Source organism: Spea bombifrons, chromosome 2, assembly GCF_027358695.1.
Source record: "Spea bombifrons isolate aSpeBom1 chromosome 2, aSpeBom1.2.pri, whole genome shotgun sequence".
Lineage (NCBI taxonomy): Eukaryota > Metazoa > Chordata > Amphibia > Anura > Pelobatidae > Spea > Spea bombifrons.
Window position 1 is genome coordinate 60,522,082 of NC_071088.1, and position 25,621 is coordinate 60,547,702.

At 41.1% G+C, this 25,621-nt stretch overlaps 1 protein-coding gene across 6 annotated transcripts; it reads right to left on the reverse strand.

Moving 5' to 3' along the window:
- PUM1 (pumilio RNA binding family member 1) lies at positions 1-25,587 on the reverse strand. Of its 6 annotated transcripts, none has more exons than XM_053454434.1 (22): positions 25,471-25,587; positions 14,820-15,193; positions 14,308-14,376; positions 13,093-13,201; positions 12,376-12,554; positions 11,333-11,499; positions 10,324-10,594; positions 10,127-10,220; positions 9,513-9,614; positions 9,238-9,389; positions 8,533-8,671; positions 8,166-8,309; positions 7,440-7,721; positions 6,235-6,471; positions 5,858-6,125; positions 5,402-5,531; positions 4,520-4,654; positions 4,169-4,306; positions 3,904-4,029; positions 2,537-2,658; positions 1,894-2,086; positions 1-1,605 (listed from the first exon to the last, which is right to left on the reverse strand). In XM_053454434.1, the coding sequence occupies exons 2-22, from the start codon at positions 15,180-15,182 to the stop codon at positions 1,474-1,476; spliced, it is 3,552 nt and encodes a 1,183-aa protein (XP_053310409.1). In that variant the 5' UTR covers positions 15,183-15,193; positions 25,471-25,587; the 3' UTR covers positions 1-1,473. The 6 variants fall into 6 exon arrangements, with proteins under 6 accessions (XP_053310409.1, XP_053310408.1, XP_053310406.1 ...); XM_053454433.1 differs by having other exon boundaries at positions 9,513-9,617; XM_053454431.1 differs by having other exon boundaries at positions 9,513-9,629.
- Positions 25,588-25,621: the final 34 nt, after the last annotated feature.

Here is a 25,621-nt window from a genome sequence, read left to right on the forward strand (position 1 = left end):
GAGATTCCAAAGTTCTGTAATTTTCAAAATAAAGATCACACATCGTTTATAGACATTCTACACAAAGTACAAAAAATAATTGCTAAATCAGAAGCATCCACAGGGCCGATATGCCCCTTTCCCATTGCCCTCTGACTATATCATTTGGCAATGGAAAAGGGGATTCTTAATTATACACATACGGTTAAACAAGTGTGCTTGGAAAAAATTGCGTTTGTAATATACACAAAAAGGGGGTCTCTTATGTCTGTTGTAAATATACACCGTTTAACTATTACATTTGTATATTCAAACAAGAAAGAATAAGGTGGACAATATGTTACAGCAACTTACAAGTGAGACAATGCAAAACAAAAACATCATCATCTGTACAGGAAGAAATAACTAACGGGATCTCCAGTTGTATAGAGGGCTGCGTGATTTCCTAGAATCAGCCGCTAAATCGCGGTCAGCTAAATTTAAAAGATTTCTGTGCTAATCAGGAGCAAATTCATTAACAATTATCCAATTCATTAAAGGAAATAAAATAGATTTGAAGCACAAACTAAAAAGAGAAAGAAAAAAAAACTTGTTTTGTCTTGTCCAGCTGAAATTACAATTTACAATTTACAACATCACAACCAATGTATCTGCAGAAGAATCCTGGAAATGCACAGTTTGGCCTAAAGTTTTTTTTTTTGTTGTTTTTTTTTTTCTTTTCGTTTTTTGACATTTCGTATCTCTTACCAAAAAGGAAGGGGGTTATGTCAATTTTCAAACTCACATTTACATTACTGAGGTTTTACAAATGTACAATTTTACAGTCAAAAGGGTTTATGTCCACTAACTGCAGGATACATCTGTATTTAACATCAAAAAAACTAAAAGAAAATACTACAAAGTTTTATATATATGCAAATATCTATATCAAGTATACACTACATATTTATACAAAGCGAAAAAAAAGGGTACAGGGGGTTAGAATTAAGGTGGACATGCTAAAGTAAATCTCCTTTGAAATCAAAATTACAGTCGTAAAAATGGCAGTCTTACATCTGCCTAATTCTTCCCAATTTCCGCACAATAAAACAGAATCTGCTCAAAGAATAAACAAAAATTCATGTATAGATACGTACAGAGAGAAATGGAGAACTCTGGTCAAACATATGTTTAAAAATAAACTAAGGGAGGGAAAATGTTTTTTCGCTTAAAAATTCATTAACCTTCTGGACTTTGTAGCAAGCAAATTTATTCACAAGGGCTTTGAGGGCACACACTAACGAGCGTATGCGTTCAGCAAAGGGTAGGGCATGTACAAGATATGTACAGGTAATTCTATACAGAAATATGGTGGGGTTAAGTTGATCTTTAAAACAAAAAAATGTTGGGTGTAATAAAATTAAAGACATTTACAGAGATTGAATGTCAGAGCTACATCCTGGATCTCCCACATGGTGGGCAAAGAGGGGAGATACAGTGGTTACAGGAAGATCTCTAGATGATTCCATTCGATGGCCCACACATTGGACCCAGATCCATGCCGTTCTTCATGTAGTACTTCTCCAACTTGGCAAGGATGTGTTTGCCATAGGTATATTTGCGTAGCGTAGCGATGTGTGGTCGGATCTATAAAAGAACAAACATGAGAACCTTGCAATGTCATCTAGACAGTTAATATCACTCCCAATTATCCCAGACTGGTAAATGCCCGAAACATGCCACCATAAAACCCGCTGCTTAATAAAGCAACCCAGAAACAACTTTATTAAATGAAACGACCATTTCTAGATAATTGTGCCACTTCTTGCAATGACAAGAGTTGAGTTTGTACCCAGGGAAAACACAAGCCTTCGGGGAATGACATTTAAATTTTATTATTATAAAAAAAGTCACCCATGAGGCTATGCAGCTCACCTTGTGCATAACAATCTTGCGCTGAGCAGGTTCTGCCACATCGATCATTTTCTGTACTACATAGTTGGCATACTGGTCCTTCATCATGGTGTATAAGGCACTGTGAGGCCCATCATTCATTGTGCAAACCTCATCTATCAGCATAGCTCGCTCTGTGCGAGATGCATGGGTCACGCACTTCTCCACAACATTACTGCAGGCCAAAGAACAGGGGAAAATTATACCACACAATAATTCAAACTTTTAAAGGGAAAAAATGTTAGTAACTTATAACTTTCAAGTATGTTTGATTACATAATAAATCCTTGGTCTACAAAGTGTTTACTGGTTAGCCATTATATAACTTTTTAATTAAACAAAAAGGTTTTTTTATATATAGTGTAGGAAACTACACCTGGCGGGATGCTTTGGAACCCAAATATACAGAGTGTATATATCTAATACTGTATTCATATCTGTAGTTACTATTATGCATCTCAAACAAAACAATGTCACAAAACACCTAAACAATATTCCTGTATTGCACACATATCAGTAACTCCATCATAACTCCAATTGTCTCCTCTACTACCACCGGAGGATTTTGGTCAGTAACAGTGTCTCATGAGAAATAATCTCAATTAAATTCTTGAACAGGGCATACCTGGCAAATTTGTGCTGGCTCAGAACCAGAACATTACCCCGAATCTCAGCAACAATTTTACTCTTGTCTTCTGGTCGGCCATGTTCCAAAACATGCTGAATGACATAGTTCCCGTACTGATCCTGTGAAGAATATTATATTTCCTGAATTGCCTCACTAATTGATTTGCGCACAAAGATGAGCAGTGCTTGCTTTTCATAACAAAAACAACAATTATAACAAAGGAAATAGAAAGTGCTGCACAACAATTTTATAGATTTCTAAAATACATGGCACCACCACAGGCAGAGGACAATGAGATGAAAAGCTAGAAAGCTAAAGCTAGTACCCAGACATGCTCCTCAGTAATGCATTCGTATAAAATGGACAGCTTACATATGTCCTATAAGATAGTCGATATCTTGGGAGGTTTTCCCTGCCCAAATGCTACACTGACAATCCTTTATGGCAATGCAAATTAAGTCCTGTTTATCTAAGAAAGTTCTTCCAGTGGTCGGAGGGTCTCTCTAGGTGATAAAGGGACACTCTAGCCATCATATGCACGACAGACACATGGTCCTTTTGCAAATGCATGCCCAACCCATACCTTTTTTTTTTTATGTGCAGGAGATGTGCTCAGCCTGCTCATGCTATACTTAGCTCCGGTGTGCTCCAGTGCTGGCTCAGCAAACACATCATTGGATTTCAAGAAGGCAATCAGTGACAAGAATTAGAGAAGGGTAGCTGCAGGGCAACAGCTTCTACGCCAGGTGCCCCCCCCCACACACATAATCGTAAATGTATATTAAAGTAATCAGAAAATACTTTAATACACATACTTTAGTGGTTCTTTTCCTATAAGGCTGAGCGGTTCTACCGTTTATCACAAGCTAGCATGATAAACAGTTGTGTGTATATCCTGTAGACTAGGCAACGATATCAGAAGTAGAGCATATACACACTAGCTACTCCACTTACCTCCTGTATTTGATCACACCCCACCACTGGGGTGACTACCTAATGCAGAGAGTTTCTTCTTACCTCATCTAAAACTCCCCAAAGGTTTGCTTTAACGTTTAAGCTCCTGAGCCTGACCTTTGGTCAGCCCTCCACTCTCGCTGTGAAACATTCTCACGCACAAGGTACGCAAATCCTAGTTTAGGATAAGTTAGACATTGTGTTGTTCTGTATACTCCTTACTAGAACTACTCAGCACTGCAGAATCTTTTGGCCCATAACAGAGTGAGGACACTAGATCTTACAAGATCACAAAAGGTCAGGTAAGGTCAAAGGAAACTTCAGAATAAAAAAAACATGCAAGATGCAGCAGCATGGGTTTTGGAAAGTAAACTTCCAGAATAATGCTATTAGAGATCTACTTCTGATACCTGTACAAGCTGTTCGGTATGCTGGTGTAACTCCTCCAAAATAGGCAGTGTCTGCTCTGGAAGGCAGTGTTCCAGGATCCGCTGGATGACTCGACACCCATACGGGTGTGTAGAGAGGGCAAACACCTAACAAAACAACAAAAAACCCTTGTTACAGCTTTACAGTTTTTCTCTCTCTCAAGATCAGGGTGTAAATTACTTCATCCTACACTGCCCATCCCCCTTTGTGCACTTTTCACATACCGCAGCATATGGGTTTGCTTACCTGGCTCTTGAAGGCATCAATGATGAACTGCAGAGACTGAGGCTGTACACATTCTATGCATTTCTGTACCACGTGATTCCCGTTCTGGTCCTTCACACATTTCAGAACGTGACCATCCAGCTCCCGGACCATCTCATTCTGCCAAAAGTGAGGTAGAGGAAAAAGTGCAGAAAAAGTAAATTAGAGCCTAAATCGATTTTTTTTTCATAGAAAAAATATTTACATATTGCTTCTGTACAGAACACAAATTTATTTTAATGAAAACTTATGAAAATCCATTATGAACATCTTGAAACAATATACATTGTCAAACACACCGGATACAGAAGCAAAAAAGAAATGGCCACTTACAATGACCTGTTGATCAGGTGGGATGAACTCAAGTGCCTTTTGAATCACTCGACACCCGTACATCTGCAATGCCAGAGAAAGTACATGCCCACGAATCCGCTCTGCTAGGGCCAGCTTTTGGTCTAGGCTGCCAAACTGTAAAGAGATTCATACAAAATACAAGTTTTCAGTTGAATGGTTTGTCCATTCTTACAGTGAATTTTATAAATACATAAGCCTTGAAGTCAAACATTAAGAAAAACAGGACTGGAGTGCTCTTTTTAAGGTCTATTTTAGGTTTAATGAATATTGGAGTCTATACAGCATTGACTCCAGTGCATCTATCACACGCATGAGTGTAGGCTTTATTTAGTTATTAGAATAAGAGAGTGAGACTTCTGTCTCATTTAATCCCTCCAGTCGCCGAAGTCTATATACCAAAAGCAAGGCTATAATGCAGTATATATTTATCACACGTGTTGAAGAGAATTCCCACTGAAATCGATAAATATAATGGTTGCCAATCACATGTACAGTAACTTGGCACTGATGTTTAGCCACCATACCTGGGATTGGTGGCTGCTTTAGTGAATTCAGTAATTATGCTACAGAGCATGTGCGAGATGTTTACATACTAATGCTTCCTGCTTTCAGAAGAGGCATCCAGGAGAGAAGTGAAATGAGAAGTTTCACTCCGACATTTAACAGTGTACGCTCGAATTTGCATGCAGTAAAATGCACTAGAGCCCATGCAAAACGGACTCTAACATGAAAGAAAGAAAGAAAAAAAACCACTAAACAAACCACCCAGGGCCTAGATGGCATATGCCCTATGCACACATCCCTTCATTCTGCACTGAATTGTAGAAAATATATAAAACTGTAAAGCGAGTCAAGACCAACCTCAAAAAATTTCTGTATAACGTAGTTCCCAAAAACATCAACCATGAGCTGGTAGGCTGCCTGCAAGATCTCGTTGAAAACCAGCTGCCTCTCCGCCGGAGTTGCCCGTTCCAGCTTTAGTTGAATAAACCTATGGGGGTGATCACAAACACAACTACTAAGGAGACGTACAACTGGTCGTGTTCACCGTCAGGTGAAGTGGGCATTGAGAACGCATTTGCCAAGTAGCTGTTAATGTAAATTATATACGACAAAGGCAAACAAAAAGAAATACTGTGTGAACGATTCTCGCAGAAGAATATATCATGCGAAAAATCTGTCAAACATTTTTACTTAAGGCTAAAGCAATGCATGGCTAACACAGAAGCACTAACTGATGAGGGGGACCAGAAACTGACATTCATAAGCAAGGCTCGAACAAAGCGTTGGTATTGAGAGAGAAAAATAAAAAATTACCTGGAGCCATGCTGGTCTTGAGAAAATTCCATAATATGGCCAGCAATTTCACGTAGCTGAAGGTTGGGGTAACGGTTGTTACGAAAGTCCTCGAGCAATCTGCTTCGACCTGAAGGCATTACATCAGACATGCCATAGCGAAGGCGAGTGGATGGAAAGAGAGTGTTGCTCGGACTAAACAAGCTTGATGCACTACTGGCGCTGCGATACTTTGCCTCGGCCCCCGGTGCAGCAGAGATATAGCGCCCACTGCCATTCGTTAAGCCCCCTGTAATAAAATAGAAGGTGTATGTCAGTATTTTTAAAAAGTGGTAAAGAGGGTTAACAATGGAGGGTGGAAGGGATAGGACAATAGTATGTCTACTAATGCTCCTTACCAAGGTTAAGACTGGAGGACGAACCATGGGAGGACAGTGAAGGTGGTGGTGTTTGGGAGTGACTAGGCCCTTGGCTGGGTAAGGGCATACCCACTGGGCCTGGGGAGGAAGAGAAGCCAAGGCCATTGTAGAAGCTGTGACCAATAGGAGTCAAGCTACTGGAAGTCCTCTTGTACAGATCACTGCTGCCTGTCAAGGAATCACGCCGAGATCCGCTACCACTGTTGGAATTGGCAACTAGAAGAAAACAAAAAATAAAAAAATCACTACTTAACCCTGACACCAGGAAAGCATGATCTTATCAGAAAACAAGCAGTAGGGTGTATATTTTTCATTTGAGGTCATATATGATATTTACACATTTTGCATGAAATGTTAAATACCTCCCTGAACAGCTATTGAGTATGGTAAAAGGGGAATAAAAGAAATGCTATTGCATGAAAACAGCATCAATTTCTGTTCAAATTAGCAAATGATATTGAGGCAAATAAATCCCCCTATGCTGTAACAGGTAGATGTGTTATACATCTGAGAAAAATACTGGTTAAACCTCTTAAACACTGGACAACTCAACTAGAACTCTTTGAAAAAGCCTTTATAAAGGCGAAATGCGTAGTGTGCTACTTTATACTATTTTATTCTGTAAAGTATAAATAACCTTTTTACATTGCTCCAGGGACCATTTTTTTATTATCAATAACACCTGCTGTTCAAATATCCTTGGTGGGGATCATACCACCTACACGTGTAGCAAAGAGCAACCTTCAAATTGCTCTTAACCACGATTTTAACCACACCTGAGTACCACACCATTGCTGCTATTTCATCCTTAGGCGAGGATTGTATCGCCCATACGTGCATTTTGGAGCTAGGATAGCTCCAAAAAAAGAGTACCACATTTTTATCTCTTTTTATATATATCTGCAGTACAAACACACTACACCGTTGTTCTGCTTTTCTTTTTTTCTACTTTATATTGTTGAAGCACAACCACTTTGTGAATTTCTACTATTAACTAACAATCAGCATGATTTTCACTGATATCAATTGTATAGAAGAGTTCAGTTATGGCACTAGCTATTACTATAACAATCTACAGAGGTTAACTTGTACCCCATTCGCTCTAAAATGGAAACCAAACACGATATACATTACATAATCTCAATAAACCACTTTTCTTTGCTTGCATTCAGTGTTAATCTCACCTGCAGTCCCAAAGCCGCCAAGAGCCGAACTGAGTGTGGCACCCAAAGAACCACTACTGCCAAACCCTAATGAACTGTTTGCTGGCTGGCCGGAGCTCTGGGAGAACAAAGAGCTGCTTTGGGAATTGTTGGTCAATGAGTTGTTGCCGTAGAAGGAGCTTGATGCCAGATTCTGATTTCCTTGTGGCTGTGGCTGCCCCTGTGGTTGCTGGGAACTCAACTGTCGAAAAGGTCCATTGTTAGTGCCCCCTGGACCATTGGCTGAGGCGGCAGCTGCAACAGCTATAGAGAAATAACATTAATGAGCATAAAAAAGCACAAAAGGGAAAGCCCCATGGGAAAACATTTTCAATTTAGCATAAAATACAGTTCACACTGATACAGGTTTAGCACCGACAAAAACCTTTCACCTCATTTTGTTTCAACATCCTTTATCTACACATTAGAGGTTGCAATACTTATACTTTATGGTAATGAAGGCCATTCCTCCACAGATTTTTATACGTCTGTCGTTAGTCTGGGTGGGTGATTATGACTGAGTATAGTGTTCGCAAGCACTATAATAAGGAGTTAGGGTGTTTGACTACTAGATCGGGCAAAAAAAAAAAAATGCATAGTATTTTTGAAAACCTATTTTTAATCTAATACCAGTTATACAAGATACACACAGATTCTAAATGTACGATTTTAAGTTGGCCAAATATTACTTGCGCTATTCTAGCTTACCTGCTTGAGCTGCAGACGGGCTAATTATAACGGGCGCAGGGGCTACAAGTCTGACAGGACCCCCCAGTCCGTTTCTAGCACCAGTGTTCACAACAAGGGCCCCTGTTTGGTCATAGTAAGCAGCAGGAGCCAGCATAGGGTAACCTAAAAAAAAAAAAGCATTAGAAACAAGGCATTATATATTTTCACTTTCTTGTACTAGAATGACAAAAAAAAAAAGTTCACTTGTCACCAGACTTCACTTTTCTAAATACAAATGTTTATTGGTTAATTACATTCAACCATTTATTCATTTTATGGCATGAAGCCACTTAGGTACGACGAGACTGTTTTGTGTTACTTTAAGTGGTAAATAGGGGGTACACACCTGGCATGCCAGCAGCGAGTCCTTGTCCAAAGGCAAGTGCAGAGTTTACGGCTGCTGCAGCTACCAGCTGGTCGTTTTGTTGACCTTGCTGGCTCTGGTTCGGAGTTAGTGGTCGCTGGCTCCCCCCAGCACGTAGAACCTAAGTAGCAGGTGAGATCATGGACATTAAACACATATGCAAGGACAGGTTTCAGAGCATGAGAGGAATATCTGGATGCATACAGCATATCAAAAAATGTAAGCGAACAATGAATAAGAAAAAATAACTCCACCAGGAAACAAGAGATTGCACATGTAATTTATTTGTGCTCTCTTATGGTTTGGGAAGATATTTTGTCTAAAAAGATAAAGCTTTTTCTACATATGACCTGTGATTATATGCTAACCACCAAGTATAAGTTTATATGGTTTGGAGCAGGGCTTTCAGTTATTCAAATGTAAACAAAATCATCTATAATCTCACAAGCACGAGCAACTTTAAAGGCTCAAATAACAAAATTACTTTCATTATTTCAAACATGACCTGCACAATTAACATGTACCTGGGTCTGCTCATGTCTCTCCTCAAGGTATACATGGTATATCAACACTAAGCACTAATTTGCTATACCACTGCAATTTGTATAACTTGCTTCTTAAATATTACTACAGACATGGTGTATGATTACCAAGTAATAGGCGTCAGGGTGGGTAGAGAACACTCACCTGCTGCTGCCCCTGCTGGTTCTGGGGGTTGTTTTGCTGAGAAGCAGAGTTGCTGGCTGCTGCAGCAGCTGCCGCCTGTTGCTGGAAGAGGTTGGCTGGGTAAACTCCCCACGGGGTCACACCGTAGTACTGGTGAGGGACAACTGCTGGACCTGCACAGGTAGAAGTGACCATTATATTACTAATAGTAAATGCAAAAATATCGTATGAGGCGCCAGATATGTGTTCAGTAATGTGAACCTGACGTTTTAACAATGGGAAGTAGGGTTACTTACCAAGTGTTGCCGCTGCAGCAAGACCTGCAGCATATGGGTCTGTCCCAGGAGGTGCAGCACTGATGATGTAGGGATTTGGGACGAAGGCAGCTGGAGCTAAACCTGCTGAAAACATACCTGTCAGTGAAAGCAGAATTCAGTACATTGCCAACAGACCCACATGCTTTACGACCCCATAGGAGGGTATTCAACTAAATGTTTGATGGGATAACTGACAAGTCCTAGCTACCAAGGTTATATTTTAGGGATCGACAAACCCCACCAGGTCACAGTAGTGCATAGAATGTTAGCGTGTGTGTGCGCGTTTCTGTAAGGTGTTCCTGTTTTTGAGCATGAGATGGTAACGTGTGTCTGTTACTGCGTGGTGTTGAGTGTTTAAATGTATGGCAAGGGCTGACAAACCCCGGGCACCAGGAAAATAAAAAACATGATTGGGTTAGAAAAAAAAGCTGACTCCTACCCAAATGTCAACCCATGTTTACTGTTAAATTATTTGCTCTATAAGAAAGCAAAGTAACCAGATGTCTATTGTTTAAGGGAAGAAGAACAAAATTAAAATCCAACTAAATCACACAATCCAGATAGGGTCTCTCCAGCATTGCACTCAGTCTCACCTATGTGCGGTTGATGTGCTGCTGCTAGGGCGTACTGTTGTTGTTGCGCAGCTGTCAGCTGCTGAACTGCCAGGGCATTCGGTCTTTGGAACAACTGGAAAGCACATGGAATGGTCAGTTATAGACAACATATACAGACACAAGAGGTGCTGAGCCTCTTCAACCAGATGTGCGACATAAGCAAAACTAAAGCTCACCTGCTGCTGAGAATTGTAGTCGAAAAGGCCTACAGGGGTAGCCCCCGAATCCACAGGCACTTGGTTGCCTTGGTAATCAAACTGTAGGGGTTCCATACCAACATGCTCCATAGGGTCCAGCTGTACACTCTGAGACTCCATGCTACTAAAATCCTCCACTGGTTTTGTTCCATTACTGTTGGAAAGCTGGGCAAGACCTTCTGAACCATTTTGGTTCGGCCCAAGAAGGTCCACCTCATTTGCAGAGTTCTGGCAGTTTCCTGGGGTACGACTGCAAGCGATAATAAGTATTAGTCTTAGAAGGGGTTGATTGCAAAAGTTGTGCACAGCTTAGAGGGAACATTGTTACCCATAACTCTTGGAGGCACTTCAAATAAAGTAGCGATGCCCAATTACATTTTTAACTAAATGTTAACAGACTGTAACAAAGTCACATAACACGTGCAGTTCAAAGTTTGACACCCCCCCCCCCCATCAATAAGTCACAATAATTGTCTCAATAATTGTGCACGATTTGAACCACAGCGTAAAAGTGTTCAATCTCTTTGGGGAGTCAAAAATGCATATCTGTCTTAATTAAAGTTTTATGCTACTCTTTAGTATTCCCTCCCTTCAAATATTTTATTAGCAAAACAGAATCTATCACCGTCAGAGAGACCAATACATTTGACTTCAGAACAATTTTTCCCCCAAACAATTTACAAGAAAGTACAGTTCTAAATCTATGAAACCGGGCTTTGACACACCCTACAGCAGAGATCACAAACTATGTCCCCTGACCATCCTGCTTAGACGACAGTTGCATGTTTCCAAGGCAGTGCCCATGAAGTTTTGAAAAAGCATAAATAAGTAAATGCCGGCTTCCAAGCCAAATCACACTTTGCCCTTTTCTCAATTCAGTGGCAATAAATGTGGATGAACATTCCAATGATACCTCTGCATATTGAGAAGGGTTACTAAGAATCATTACAGTATTTCATTCTTCCTGGAACACACTTTCAAACCTCACCTGAAATCTTTCACATCGGCATCTATACCATTCTGGACGGGTAGCCCATTGGCTTTGTCCATACTATCCCCTTCTTCTTTAAGATCTCCCAGCTTGTCCCCTTCATAGACACCTTTGTTTTTCTTGTCACCCTTGTCATTCTCATCTCCTTCTGAATCCCTTGGACCCTAAAAGCAGAGAAACATTATTTTGAATACACAGGGTCAGATTTCTTCAGGAATGTCAAACCCCAATTACACTTTGTTTTGATCTTATCAAGGGAGTTCTGGGTGCCCTTCAAGTTAACTATTTATAATTAGGCTAAGGCGAAGCAGTGTTAAGGAACTCAGAGTGTTCATATTTTAGGAAAGCCATGGATGCGATGCTTTGCTGGGAAATAGAGAAACAGCTTGCTGTTCTAATCCCAGTGGGGGAAGAACGGGATTTAAAACATTAACGAGAAAATTCTGTGTCTTTAGTGAGCATCACTTTACTGGTTTCACACAAGGCAAGCAGTGCGAATGTGTGTGTATGTAACTAAACACAAACTAGATCTCTCACTCTCTGCATTTACACCCAGTTTCCTTTATTTATTTATAAGGATTCTGCTTCAGGCCTATAATAAATATGCACCAAAACAAGCTGTCAGATTTGTGGAAATGACCTGCTTTATGCCAATGTAATAGGAACCCTATTGATCGTTTTATGTAGTATAAATTGCCAATATCTATGTGCTACCACATGTGAACGTACACAAAACTCATTTTAGGTGAAATTTAATGTTACATACAAATACACTAGAACGGTATAATTTCACTGAAAATGTTGATACTTGATAACCATGGGGTGTATTTCAATGTTTCTAGCTACTAGCAATTAGAGTCAGGAATAAACAATATGGCTCCACAGTCAGCTGAATCTGGCAGCCTACAGGAATCAGTGACATGATAATGCAGCTTCTGACTGGGTGACATTGCAGCCATTTTTGTTTTTACCTGCATTTTTCTATATCTTGGCAATCGAAGGGCTCCCCCCCTTGTTTGTATTAAGGGAGAGGCACTTACGAATCCTCCTTTCCTCAGGCAGGAGTCTCCGGGAGAAGAGCTGAGCACATACTCCACCATGCTGACTCCCAAGCCACCGCTCTCGGAACGAGGGGAGAGAACAGAGTTCACCTCACTGCCGACGTGGAATCCTTGGCCTGGCCGCCTCTGGACCATGATGGGCTGGGAAACCGAATGGTCTGTCATCGTATTTGGTGAGAACAAACAGAAAAGGAATGAACACTTAATAAGCAAAGGCACCATTTGTAAGAAGGTACACATTTCACACAATTCCTGGGTCATTTAGTCGTTGCAAAATAAGCATTACACTATACTGATCATTCAGACTTCCAGTGCTCTGACAGACTAATGGCTCTAGTAATCCTCCACAGAACTTATCCCCCTTAACATATACCGCCTATAGATGACCATTACAACGCAACGCATCTTATTGTTTCTGCACTGGCATTTAACATTGTCAGGGCACAGGTGCCGCTGCCCCCCCCCAATTACATAGCAAAATGTACCCTTAATGCTGGCAGCAGTACTTCCAATCTTCCCTAAGCCCTATTCCCATTTATATCATATGTTTTATGATCAGGTGATCTCAACATATCAACAATTCAGCTGTAAAATGATTGTTTGCTCAATAATATATTAACAATTTAACTGCCAAAATAGAAAAAACAAAAAAAAAAACGCACGAAATACTATTCACAATTGAATGAGGCTTCTCACCTGATGCACCCCACGCACTGTCACGCCACTGGTCAGACAGGAAAATGCCCTTTGGTGCATCTTTATTGGAGTCATCACTCTCCCAAAACTTTTTGCCAGGCAACAGTTGCTGGATAGAGAGAAAAAGGGCATTTTAATAAGGTAGCAAGGAGTGCATCTCTCCAATCTATTCGAGCACTAAATGCACTACTGCACAGATTATGTACACGTTACAGCAAAAGCAAGCAATAGCTAACAAACTAAACTTTGCATTGTTATGACTGCAATCTCATTTACTAGAGTTGTAAGACACCACAATTCTGCACATAGCTAGGGCTTTCAGGCACCTTTTATGGCTTGAATATAAAATGCATTTCAAGCCAAGTGTTTAGGAATGACCCCAGGAAATATTTAATACTTTAAACACTTGCATCTTGTTAGAGAAGGGTTCAGTTTTTAAGGCATTATCATGGGAAAGTGATACCCGTTTTTTCCATTTATGCTGCCAAATGGTGGCAGCCCTGGGGACTGCCTCGCATTCACGATACAAGGTCTTTCAATGCATTGCAAGGTATCCTGGAACAGGCAAAGGCACACAGCGATTCTTTTCGCACTACTGCCCCGAATGGAACTTAGGAAATCAGTATGCAAATGATCATCTTATCTTTATCATTTGCTAGCCATTTGTTCACAATGTATGGTCCAATCTAAAAACGTATCACTAGGTTCAATAACTGCAACCGCCTCTACAAACACTGAATACAATGACAATAACACTGAATACTAAAAGCAAGCTTTACCTAGCTCAACAAATTCTATAAAATTCTACAGTAGTTAATTCCCACCGCTTACCAAAATGAAAATACAGATTTAAAAAGGGAAAGAGAAACACTTGGGTCTATCCACCTAAGGAAGATTTACCAAAGGTTCACGGGAGAACTGTGATTCTAAAATATTCACTTGTCTAGTTACACAAGAAGGGCTGAGAACGCCCTGTGTAATTCAACATGTAAGAATACTTGAAATCACTTTTTTGCTGATTTAACTACATATGATACAGGGTGAGCCATACTATTTCTGCAGAAACTCACTGGGATAGCCCATGATAATTTATAGTCCGGTCAAGGGGCTAAAACTACTGCCAATTTTATCTTTAGTTAATAAAATACTTAGTGTTCCAACTGTACGGCAGAAAAGAATGATTTCAACACCAATGGTTGAAATTAACATACTCACTTCACCCATAGCTCGCCCTTCCAGAGCAAGAGCTTGAAAATCATGATTTAATTCATCCATTGAGCGCACCTACACAACAGAAGGACAAAAGAGAATTACTTCATACATTTTTAAAGTGAAATTGGGCAAATTTAAAATGTACAAATAAAGACACGTTCTAAATATAAACTAATAATGTTGGTTATTGCTGTTTTACGGCAAATAAGAACCATGCGGCCTATCTAGTCCACCCAGTTTTCCTGATGTAGAGGCTCACACCTTAATCTGTCCTTGATCTTGTCTCAGAACAGCTCTATGCCTATCACATACATGTTTCATTTGTTTTCCTTCTGTTATACTATTATAGTTACAGCTCTTCCTGGATGCCAGGAAGAGTGCTCTACTAGTGAGTATATGTGACATCTGCTAGACCTGGCCACTGACAACACAGTTTCCAAAATGACAATCCTGCGGCTCATACATCCTGAAAACATCTTTAAATTGGGGAATACGAGTAAGTGTTTTGGACTAACTTGATGCTCAGCATGGATGTTGTCTCCAGTGGGCCAGCGGTGCTTGCTATTGTTGTATCCACCTCCTCCACTGCCACCGCTCCCAAGTTGCTCTCCGTGTTGCCTTTGGAAAAAATAATCTACCATCGCATCATCCTGCGAACGGCCAGCCACTCCCATTGCACTACCCACAGGGCTTGCATGGGGGCCAGTGGCTAGGTTAGAATGGTTAGGGGGTGGTGGCTGCTGTTGGCCCACCGGTCCAGTGGTGAGGACCACGGGCATGTTGTGGTTAAGTGTGCCTTCTTGATACTGTTTGAGGTGGGGGCTGAAGGAGTCCTGCCAGAGAACTGTTTTCCTCTTCAAGACACATGCAACGCTCATTCCACCAACACCTAAAGAGAGAAAACAAACACTGGTTGACTTACATGGGGCAAAAAGTAACGCAGAAGGCAGTTATAAACAAATCCGTATGACAAGCTGGATACATAGACATTGTAGATATACATTCATGCACACTGTGCCCACCCACTATATTCTGTTCTATTGCAGGATTAACATGCATATATTCAACAGAAGTTATCATTTGAATATTTAAAACCTATAGGTTCTTCAAAGAGGCACTCAACCCTGTGGTGCCCACCTTGCAAACGCACTAGTGGCCATTTAATAACACGACTTCCCTTTAAATTCAGTCTTACGTTTCTGGTGGTATAACATTTTACATTTCAAATAATTCACTCAAGCATTCCCTCTGCCAAAAAAGTTAAATCACACCATACAAAAGTCCTGCAACTATTCTAAAATGTTACATTGTGAAATTTAACTTCAAGTAGGGTTAACGGTTAGATCTCTCTCCATGCATGTCTTACTTCAGTAATCCAAAGCCCTGATAAATCTCTGGCTGACGTACATTGGATAGAGTGGCTTGGATAAAAAGGAGGAGATATTTTTATTACAAACCCACCGACAAGTTTACGTTGGCTTGTAAGAAAGCGGCCAAACATGACTGAGCCCAACTTAAGTAGAATGCATATTGCTTAACGTGCAGACCAGGCAGAACATTTAAATGCACTCCATGCCTGCCACCGTATGCAGACCAAAGCTAGTCAGAACATCAGAAAAATGTATTGGAATTACATATAAAATGTAACTTTTAATAGTTCATTCACTTAAAACAAAACAATTAAATTCCCAAACAAAAGTAATCACAGTAATTGACAGATGCCGGCAAAGGTTACATTTCATATATGATATCAGATAGTACGTCTAATTAGACTACACTGGTCTTGTGATAATTATCCTTCCTATTTAGTCTCAACACTCGATCCATGGCCCAATTTCTGAACATCTGTCCTACAATATCCCCGGTCCAAACTGTGCTCGCGTAAGCAGTTACTGAAAACATGCAGTCTTGGAGCAACTAAGACTGAGGTTGAAAAACGTTGCTGTGGGACTCTGCATTGGAGAGAAATATTGAATCGCTGGATTTTATTCACAACGCACGGCAGAAAATAAGCTCATATGCATATATGATTTAGTATTCAAGTTATACCGATAGGAGAATTAAGGAAAAGGCCATGGGCGCTAGAAATCCCTTCATTTTGTACATCTTTAAAAATAAAATACAGTAGACATGCCGTGTGCACTATACATAGCATGTGTGTCCATGGGCGTAGAATGTTAGCATGTGTTATTGGTTGTGAGCATAAAAAGTTATGTTGTTGTATAACAAAACCTGACAAATCACTTCCTGGCGCCCAGGAAGCCCCCCCCCGAATGGCTAATGGGATGGCGAGCCAGATGCGCTCGTGTCATGTGACCCCGCGGTGGTAGAGAGACAGCAGCAGGCAGCTTGCACACAGTGCACGCAGGTCTTCACGAGGTAAGAGGGAGCACTGTATGCGTGTACTAATCTATAAGATGATTATATATTTAAGCGCTAACAGTCGGCTGCAGAGCATATAAGAGTTTAAACAAGTCCAGATACACGTACCAATAAATATTTATTATGAATATGGTTGACATGTCGTAACCTTGAAATAATTTAATCTTTGGCAGGTACACTAAAACACAAAGATGAACAGTGGATAAGCACACCCGCTTGAGTGTTTATGGCGTAAGATGTCATGGACGGTTTACTCCGGTACTGTACAAAGCGGTGCAGAACCAAAGAAAGGTGTTTTATGTTGTATTGCCCTAAAACATCCCACAGACCGGGGAGTAATATACGACAATAAAAACAAGTTTCTGGTTGGCTCCTAGATCCAAACGAAATCTGTCAACCCCTGCTTCTAATATAGAGCCTTTTTATACATTTACCATTTTCTGCACCAATTGCAAAACATTAAAAGGTTAGAAGGCCGTTATATGGACAGCCATTACAGCAGAGGAAGGTGGACTTGCATGTTGGGATACACCATATCCGCAGAGGAGGAAGGAGACGTCCATCTTTTATTAGAAATATATTATAAACACAGATGTTCCTGTGGTGAAAAAACATACAAAGTACATGCATGTACATATTCTAACATACGTACAATGGCTTAACAGTAATGTATGAAAGTGGGTTACAGACCTGACATTCTTGAATTGTTACTGCCCAATCCTAACATGGATAAGGTCTTCATTTTCTTTTAAAGGATGGTAATTTAAACACTAATTTGTTGACTTCACTAGGATAAAGAACAAGTTTTCCTTTACAGCCTAACATATCTCTCATGTGACATTCTAGGCTAATGCTTTATCTGGCTTCTCATACAATTGTTTTGTAAGGAGCCCCTTTAAGCAACAATTAAATTTTGACTTATTGTAATTCATCTGAAATACCTACATACCAAAAGCCTCTCCATACTGTGCAGAGATTACTACATAGCGAATGCATGTATGAGCTTGGATGACGGCACTAAGCGTGCAAAGCATATACATTATACATTTCCTGGAAATATAAAGTGATACAGTACATTTGAGAGTGTTTGAACAATAATGAAGGCCAGGAAAACCCTGACCACACACTGCATAGCATTCAACCAGCTGGGGACTGCCCCTCATGCACAATAGGTGTCCCGAAAGGCTTGACTGGAGCCACGGATCACAACAGCCGGGGTACCAGTATTTGCCCAAAAGATAAGAGGTGGAAGGGTGGCAAGGAGAACACACCGAAGAAGCAGAGGAAATGTGAGGTGTGCTCTGGAAACAGATCTGTGCAGGCAACCAGCATATTCTACTTTTCTTTGACCAAGAGCCATAAATTCATTGTTTAATTTAAAAAAAAATAAAAAAATAGCCTAAATTTGTGGAGAAACTCACAATTTTTCTGTAGCAGTGCTTTACAATACCAGACGTCAGACACCCAATACGTGAAGCCACATCTGCATTATACGGGTTTTCAGATGAATGGCTTGCGTGAGGGGTGTAGGACAGCATTTGCGGCATCCACGTTTAAAAACTTACATTGCACCCTATTTTGCATTTGACTTAATCGGTTCCTACATCAGCGTTCAACAAATTCGGTTTGGATCTAGGAGCCAGCTTATTGGGACAATACAACATAAACCACCTTGAGTGCTGCACCACTTTGTACCATATACTAGTTAACCCCTTCATGACAAGGTGTATTTCACACCATAAAGACTCAAGCTTCTATGTTTAACCATAAGTCATACACTTACACCTTACAGTAACACACACACACACACACACTAACATCCTACACTCATGTACACACATGCTAACACCATACATTACTACACACTATATACTGACATACACACATGCCAATTCCATACTGTAATATACACAACACCATACAATATCGCTATGCTTGTCATGCACACACTATCCAGCATACATATAGATATATATATATAAAAACACTAACTGAATCTGGCACTACAATACAATAGACATTGTGACTATGGCACTATATGTTTACACACAAACACACAGATTGACATTACAAAATACCCACACACTCAGATGCCAGAACAATACATATACATGCTGATTGGCACTACAGTATACACAAATACACTATTCCCCCCACCCTCACCTCAGAGACCTGCCATGCCATGTCTATCTTTTGCCATTTTAAATCTGGCAGCCAGGGCCGGCCCAAGACAAAATGCCGCCTGGGGCGAATTTTAAAATGCCCCCCCCCTCGTCTACCCTTCCTCTGCCTCCGTCCCTGCCCCCCCCCATTATCTACCCTTCCTCTCCCTCCCTCCCTATTATCTACCCTACCACCCCCCCTCTCGGTGCCGGCTTGTAATGCTGAGCGCCGCAAATGAGGTAATCTTCCGGCACTCAGCATTAGAAGCCGGCACCGAGACCGAACAGGGAGACTCGCCGCAGAGGAGAGAGAGAGAGGGGCGCTGAGCGGGTACTGACAGCTTGGTAAGCGAAAACCACTCGGCGCCCCTTTCTCTCTCTTTCGTGGCGGCAAAGTGCCGCCCCTTCAAAAGTGCCGCCTGGAGCGGTTGCCCCACTCGGATCCATTGTCGGGCCGGCCCTGCTGGCAGCCCATGCTTTTATGTGGCAGCGCGGTGAAGCGGGTGCCGTGAGGCTCCCAGCAGGGTCATGTAATGGTGCTGGCTTCACATTTGTATAACCTTGACCAGTTTTGTATCCCCTTGTCACACAAAACCCTGACAGCCACGGCGACTTGTGCGTGGGATATGTCGAGCAATGCCATACACACTTCACGCTTTTGCTAAAATCTGATTTTTTTTTTACAAATGTGACTAATATTGGGCGTCTGACACCAGCACAAGTGTGGCAAACACTGGATTTACTCCAGGTTATTTACACACTGAAGCAGGAGCTAAGGAACAAAACTTAGCACATTTTCATGCTCTTTTACGTCACCTACTCGGTTAGGGGTGGAGTTCCCTTTAAGGCTGGCAAAAAATGCATTATGTTTTGAATTTCATATTTATACAAAGCGTACAATTTATACAGTGCTTCTTACAGTAGATACGTTCAAAGGCTATAACAAAGCTAACGTTTAAAGACAAATACATCACGTAACAAGGTCCCTGCTCAAAAGATAACAATCTGGAGGATCACACAGGAAATGTGTCAACAGGTGTGTGAAAATGTTATATAAATATTTGTCACAAAAAAAAAAAAAGCTTATGTGGGGTTTCCTATATTTCATTCTCGTTCACCATTACACTTAAGCATATTTTTTCTGATTTAGTTCTTGTTTTTAAATGAACGTGTGTAATTTTCTTCAGCCATGTAATTTATCCTCCTTCTTACCCATTCCGATGAGGTTATCACCACCTTTTAGGATTACTGTTTTGCTGACCCACCCTTTTACATCCACTTAAACTTGATAAAGGGAGGCCGACACTCTTCAAAAGCACCTCCTAAAAGCTGGAGGTTAAAGTTATTTCCACAAACCATAATACATTTTTTTGTAATAAAAACTGGTCTACATTTGCAGCATCACATTATTTGACAATGCAAGTGGAAAAAGTCTTGTAGTGGTTTGAGTACATTAGGAAAAAAAAAAATACCAGGGCACTGATAGTTAATGAATAACCCCCACTGTTCCGAGGCAGCACCCACACAATTTCTCACTCAGATTACCTAAAACAGTGGTTCTGAAAGCCGAACTTTTACTTCTTCCAATGTAATGGGACAGTGTATATCTAATAATCATACACACACACACAGGAGCAGCCCTGGGTTGAATGGAGAAGAGAAGATGGACACAAAAGGTATTTGTATACAAATGGCTGCATGTGCTGCCTAATTTGGCAACATGCATCAGCCAATTAGTTTCAAGATCAATTATCTGTATTGAGGAACAAAAAAAGACTATAGGTAGTTTTGATAAATTGAGTTCTGGAATACTTGGGGAGAAAGGTCCATCAATGGACTGCGTTAAGGAGGAGTGTTCAACGCCCACATAGTCTCTGGACAGTGCTTTACAGGTTGCTCTGACACAAAACGTTAGATGTTTAATATTTCATTGGCATGCAATCAAACAAAAAAAAGGATTAATCCTTTGCATCGCTAAAGACTTCACACTGATCCACACCGTCATTAAAAAAAGGAACGAAGGGACTGCCTCTCAAGCAAAGTAAACCTGTGGCCTATTCAATTTGTGCCTCTCAAATGGGGACTAACAGACTAACCACCCTCAGCCAAAGCGATGAAATACCAAGCACACTGATTGCTACCGGCCACGCCAACAAAAACGTGAGAAGTGAAACCTACTGGCCACACCGATGTACATGCTAACACCATTCTCAGTTACATCAACATACAATCACACACTACACTCAGGTAATACAAACACATTTCGCTATGAGCATTTCCAGCACTAACATGACAGTCAAACCAAAAGAATATGTTCACCAATTGTGTTCATGACCGAGAGACGGGTGGTATATACAGTAAAAGCCTGAAAATTGACTAATTTGGGGACTAGCTTTACAAAGCTCAACACCTCAAAAAAAAATTAATCCGCATCTCATTACATCATAGGAAGCTAGCTTTTGAATGAAATGAATGATAATGCATTGTTTATAGAAGTCACATATCCAATCAACCCCTTCCATGTCTTAGTGGAGAAAAAAGCAGACGAAGGCTATTCATGAGGGAACAGAATATAAGAAAATCTAAAAAGTATATTCTGCCAAAGTAAACTACAATATGCTACATTTCCTACATAGTACCGTCCACTTAAAAGGGACAGATTACAGTCCCCGACAGCACCACTAGAAAGCATATTTAAGTATATTTTCAAGAGGGACACCATGTAGCCATCATAAATTAAAGTGTACAAGATGGCTGGAGCATTCTGTGAAGCAGAACAAAATAAGCAATTACCCATTGCCACATCACACACTAAAACTTACATTTTTGTCTAGTCAACTCCTTGATGAACGCTGCAGGTGCGTGGATAGAGACCCCACTGATTTCAGGTAGCCAGACAGTGGCAAGGGTCAGTAAACCATGGAGGGGGGGGGCAGTTGCTACTTCATATAAGTGCCTTTTTTTTCTTTAAATAATGCGTATCAAAGTATTTTAATAGACATTCGTTTTTAATTGGACTGTTCCTTTAATCTACAAACACACATTGTTACTAATTCAGCATACGTAACACTTTTCTAAAACAAAACACCTTTCACTACAAAACAAAACCAAAGAGACCCTGACTTAACGAGTTTCACGTAATTCGGGGAGGTTTTATTTTACGCTGTACCTTACGTACAAGTTTGTTTCATTAATGCCGTCGAATTTAGGCACACAAAGGAGAATTGTTTACATAAGTGTGGATCTACATATGTTGGAGCTACGCAAGTCAAGTTTTGGACATTAGTGTTTACCTAACAGCTAAAAGATTTATGTACTGAGCAGCATTTCCAAGTTTAATAGCTGGCAGCTACTGACGATAGGCATTTGCAAAGCATTCTCCTTTAGCTGCATGGTTCAGTATACAATCTTGTTAGCAGTGATTGTGTTGACCGGGTGCTGCTCTAGGCGCGAGTAATGCCCCAGCCACGTCCTTTATACTGAGCACTGGGATATGACATTGTGGCTTGCTACATTTGGAAGACATGCAGCACAGAGCAAGTTCAATATGGAGGCCATGCCGACTAGACACTGTGCTCAACGTGTTACTCTTATCACCCAAAAGGGCCATCTCCTCATCTGCTGGAAGACAATAGTTGACCAAACTCTGCATCTACTGAAGAGTGCCAAGGCTAAGCAGCATTCTTCCAGAGGTTATCATATACACAAAAAATATCTCCACTAACTATCCAATTTGTTATTGCAGCCTGTGCATTTTTGTGTAGAAGTTACAAACCAAGAGGCAAATCTGGCTACCAGAAGAGGTGCAACATAGCTCATCGGGGCACAAACTATTAGCCAGATCTAAATACCCAGGAGCCATTGCGTACCCACCTAAAATGTCTCAAGCCATGTATTGAGTCTGGATTTTGTAGCCATTGTGTATTCACTGTCACCCAAAGCATCACGTGGATTGCACCAGTAACTTCAGTAATAGAGACAGTGTTGTTGAAGTAAAAAATCTAAATGTATGACAAAGATGTCATTGTTGCAAACTGATGTTTATACACCAAAACCATGAAAACACAAGAACTTCGATGCTTTAGAATCAACTTGCTGTACAACCTGTAGATGCCTCAACCAACGCACTATCCTTACGAGACACCAGTGTTTTAGAACGTAACCTGACAAGCACAGGTGGAAAACTGATCTACCTGTGCCTCCATGAAGAGATTTTTAACATACTGTACCGGTGATTAGCCTCAGAAATGACGGGGGGGGGGGCTATGGCGCAAGGATTATGTTTTTATAAACAGTCATATGAACAGTGTTTCTTTAACTGTGATGCCTGAAAGCTCAGTTCAAAGGCATACAGGGCAGCGTACGCTTTCATAATGTGGCTCCAACTCATAGGAACCTCGAGAACTTTCCCAACCATTTAACACCCTGTAACTGATATATTAAAACATCATAAATAAAACATCCCTTGTGTGATGAAAACATCAGAACCTCTATGTGCACGCTACCGGGGACCTCTGCACCCCTAAAGACTATTTATATGCTAGGTCTGTCTAGTGGTAGTAAGACTTCACATACAGCCTAATATTCCTTTCACTCCAGTTCCCGTACTCTAACGTAAAACAGGATCCGTACAGCATAAACCATGGAATCGCTTCCTCTAGCTACATACTCGAGAACTGCTTATACAGGGGAAAGTATGTAATGTGGGGTACCATATACATAAAAAGGTGCTAACACAGAACAGTAGGAGAAAAGCTGCTTGGCTCGTAGGATTTGTCCACAGTCACAATGGAATTTGGACTCTGATTACCTCACTTACTAGGTCCATCAGCCAAAAACAAAGAACAAATACACCAGCTCAGTCTTACTCACCACAGCGATCTAAGTAACACAGAAATGGAGTACAATAAAAAGGAATAGTAGAATCAAGTATAACTGCATATATTTAAACACAAGGTAAGAGGCACAAGCCCGTAGAGGTCTCCAAATAAGTTAGCGTTCGGGAGCACAATTTTGTAGCTACATAAAGAAAAAAAGTTACTAACCTACATCATGTTTAGAGTAAAGCACCATATATGTTTGAGACAGTTCTTCACACACACTATGGCTAAGTAGACTAGTGGAAAAGTAACATTTGCACTGATGGGTAAATCTCAGGGATTCCGAGCTGGGTAAGCATATGCTCTCCACTTCCTCCATATTGTAATTACCCACATCCTCTTGGAAAAGAATTGTAACAGTTGCACGTTGATCAAGAATTTTTTAAAATGGAGCGATGGCATAAAGATTCAGGTATTATAAGAGAACCCTCAATACACTGCAGTACTATTTCCTTGACCCCCCCCCCCAAACCTTTGTCACAGTGACAAACGTATAGATTTACCATTGCCAGAGACATGTTGGTATTGATGAAGTTACTAGCACCCAGCATTAGACAGGTGTAACTAAGGCACTACTGGGGGATGTCAAGTTCCTATAATAAAAAAAAAACAAAACATAAAAACAATCAACAAAACCTAGACAAACAAACACTATATTTGATATGATTTTAAGTTTGATACATATTTACACTCGCATACAAGCGTTACTAAACATACAAAAAGATATACACTGTAGCAAAACAATCACACAACGCAGTTGAAAAGATTGGGAGCTTTGCCTGGAAGGGAGAAGATAAAAAGTGTAGGAACCCAGAAGTGCCCGTCCATTCCGCAGACAATAGCCCTTGCATGCACTCTTAAAGTACTTGTGGATATATCCTGCAGCAGATAAAGCATAATAGGAGCAAAAGATCAAATAACTTTGTGTGTTGACACAAAAGTTTAGACAAGCAAAAGGCGAAGCACAGCTATTTTAGAGAACCGTGATTCCCACGTAAACCTTTAATGTGCCATGTACGGCTACCCGGTGCATTCATATACCCTCAGAATAACACGACATCAAGACTCACACACAAGCTCACCCTTTATAAATAACCCGATCCCGGGACTAACACACACAGAAGCGCGACAGACGGCTACACGTAACACACCGCCAGAAAGAAAGGGTGACAAAGGGTTAGCCCATTTCACATCTTCCTGGAAGTACAAGAAGGCGACCTGTGTGACAGACCTCCATCTACACAGCCACACAGGAAACCCGAGCTGTGTATAAGATGAGTGGCCGCTTTATCCGATTAAAGACACGCTCCTGCCGCGTACACACAACATACATTGCTGTGTATACACATCCTGCGAGCCACTTGTAGTGTTGCGGCCTCCACAGGAGGTGATCCCATAATGCAAGCCTGTGACCCTATACAACACAACACACAAAGCTTCCCAGACTGGACCCCCCCCCAAAAAAAAGACCTGCCGCCCCATAATCGGTAAACGCGGCCCCGAACGTAAAAATAAGAGCGCTTAACGTGGTGTACATGCAAAAAAACTCGCCCCTACCTACAGCTCCGGTAACAATAGAGGCCTCAAAACATGGGCAGGGGGAGGACCCAGCGCACGGGACCGGCCCCTTTTTTTAACGCCCTTCTCCCCCTCTGTAAGCGGCTGACCCCCAAAATATTAGCAGATTAGGAGTGCTTGATCTCTCGCGTATCTTCTGGTGCCGGTTTGGCGCATATACTTACGGGCGGAGCGGGAGGATGGAGTCGGATTGGGTCGATGTTTCTCTCAGCCCCCGGAGCCGTCTCTCTACCGCTGTCTCTCACTCCGACAACATGGCGGCGCACTGGGGGAACTTGGAGCTGCCGCGGTGGATCATGGGAGGCTGAGGGAGGG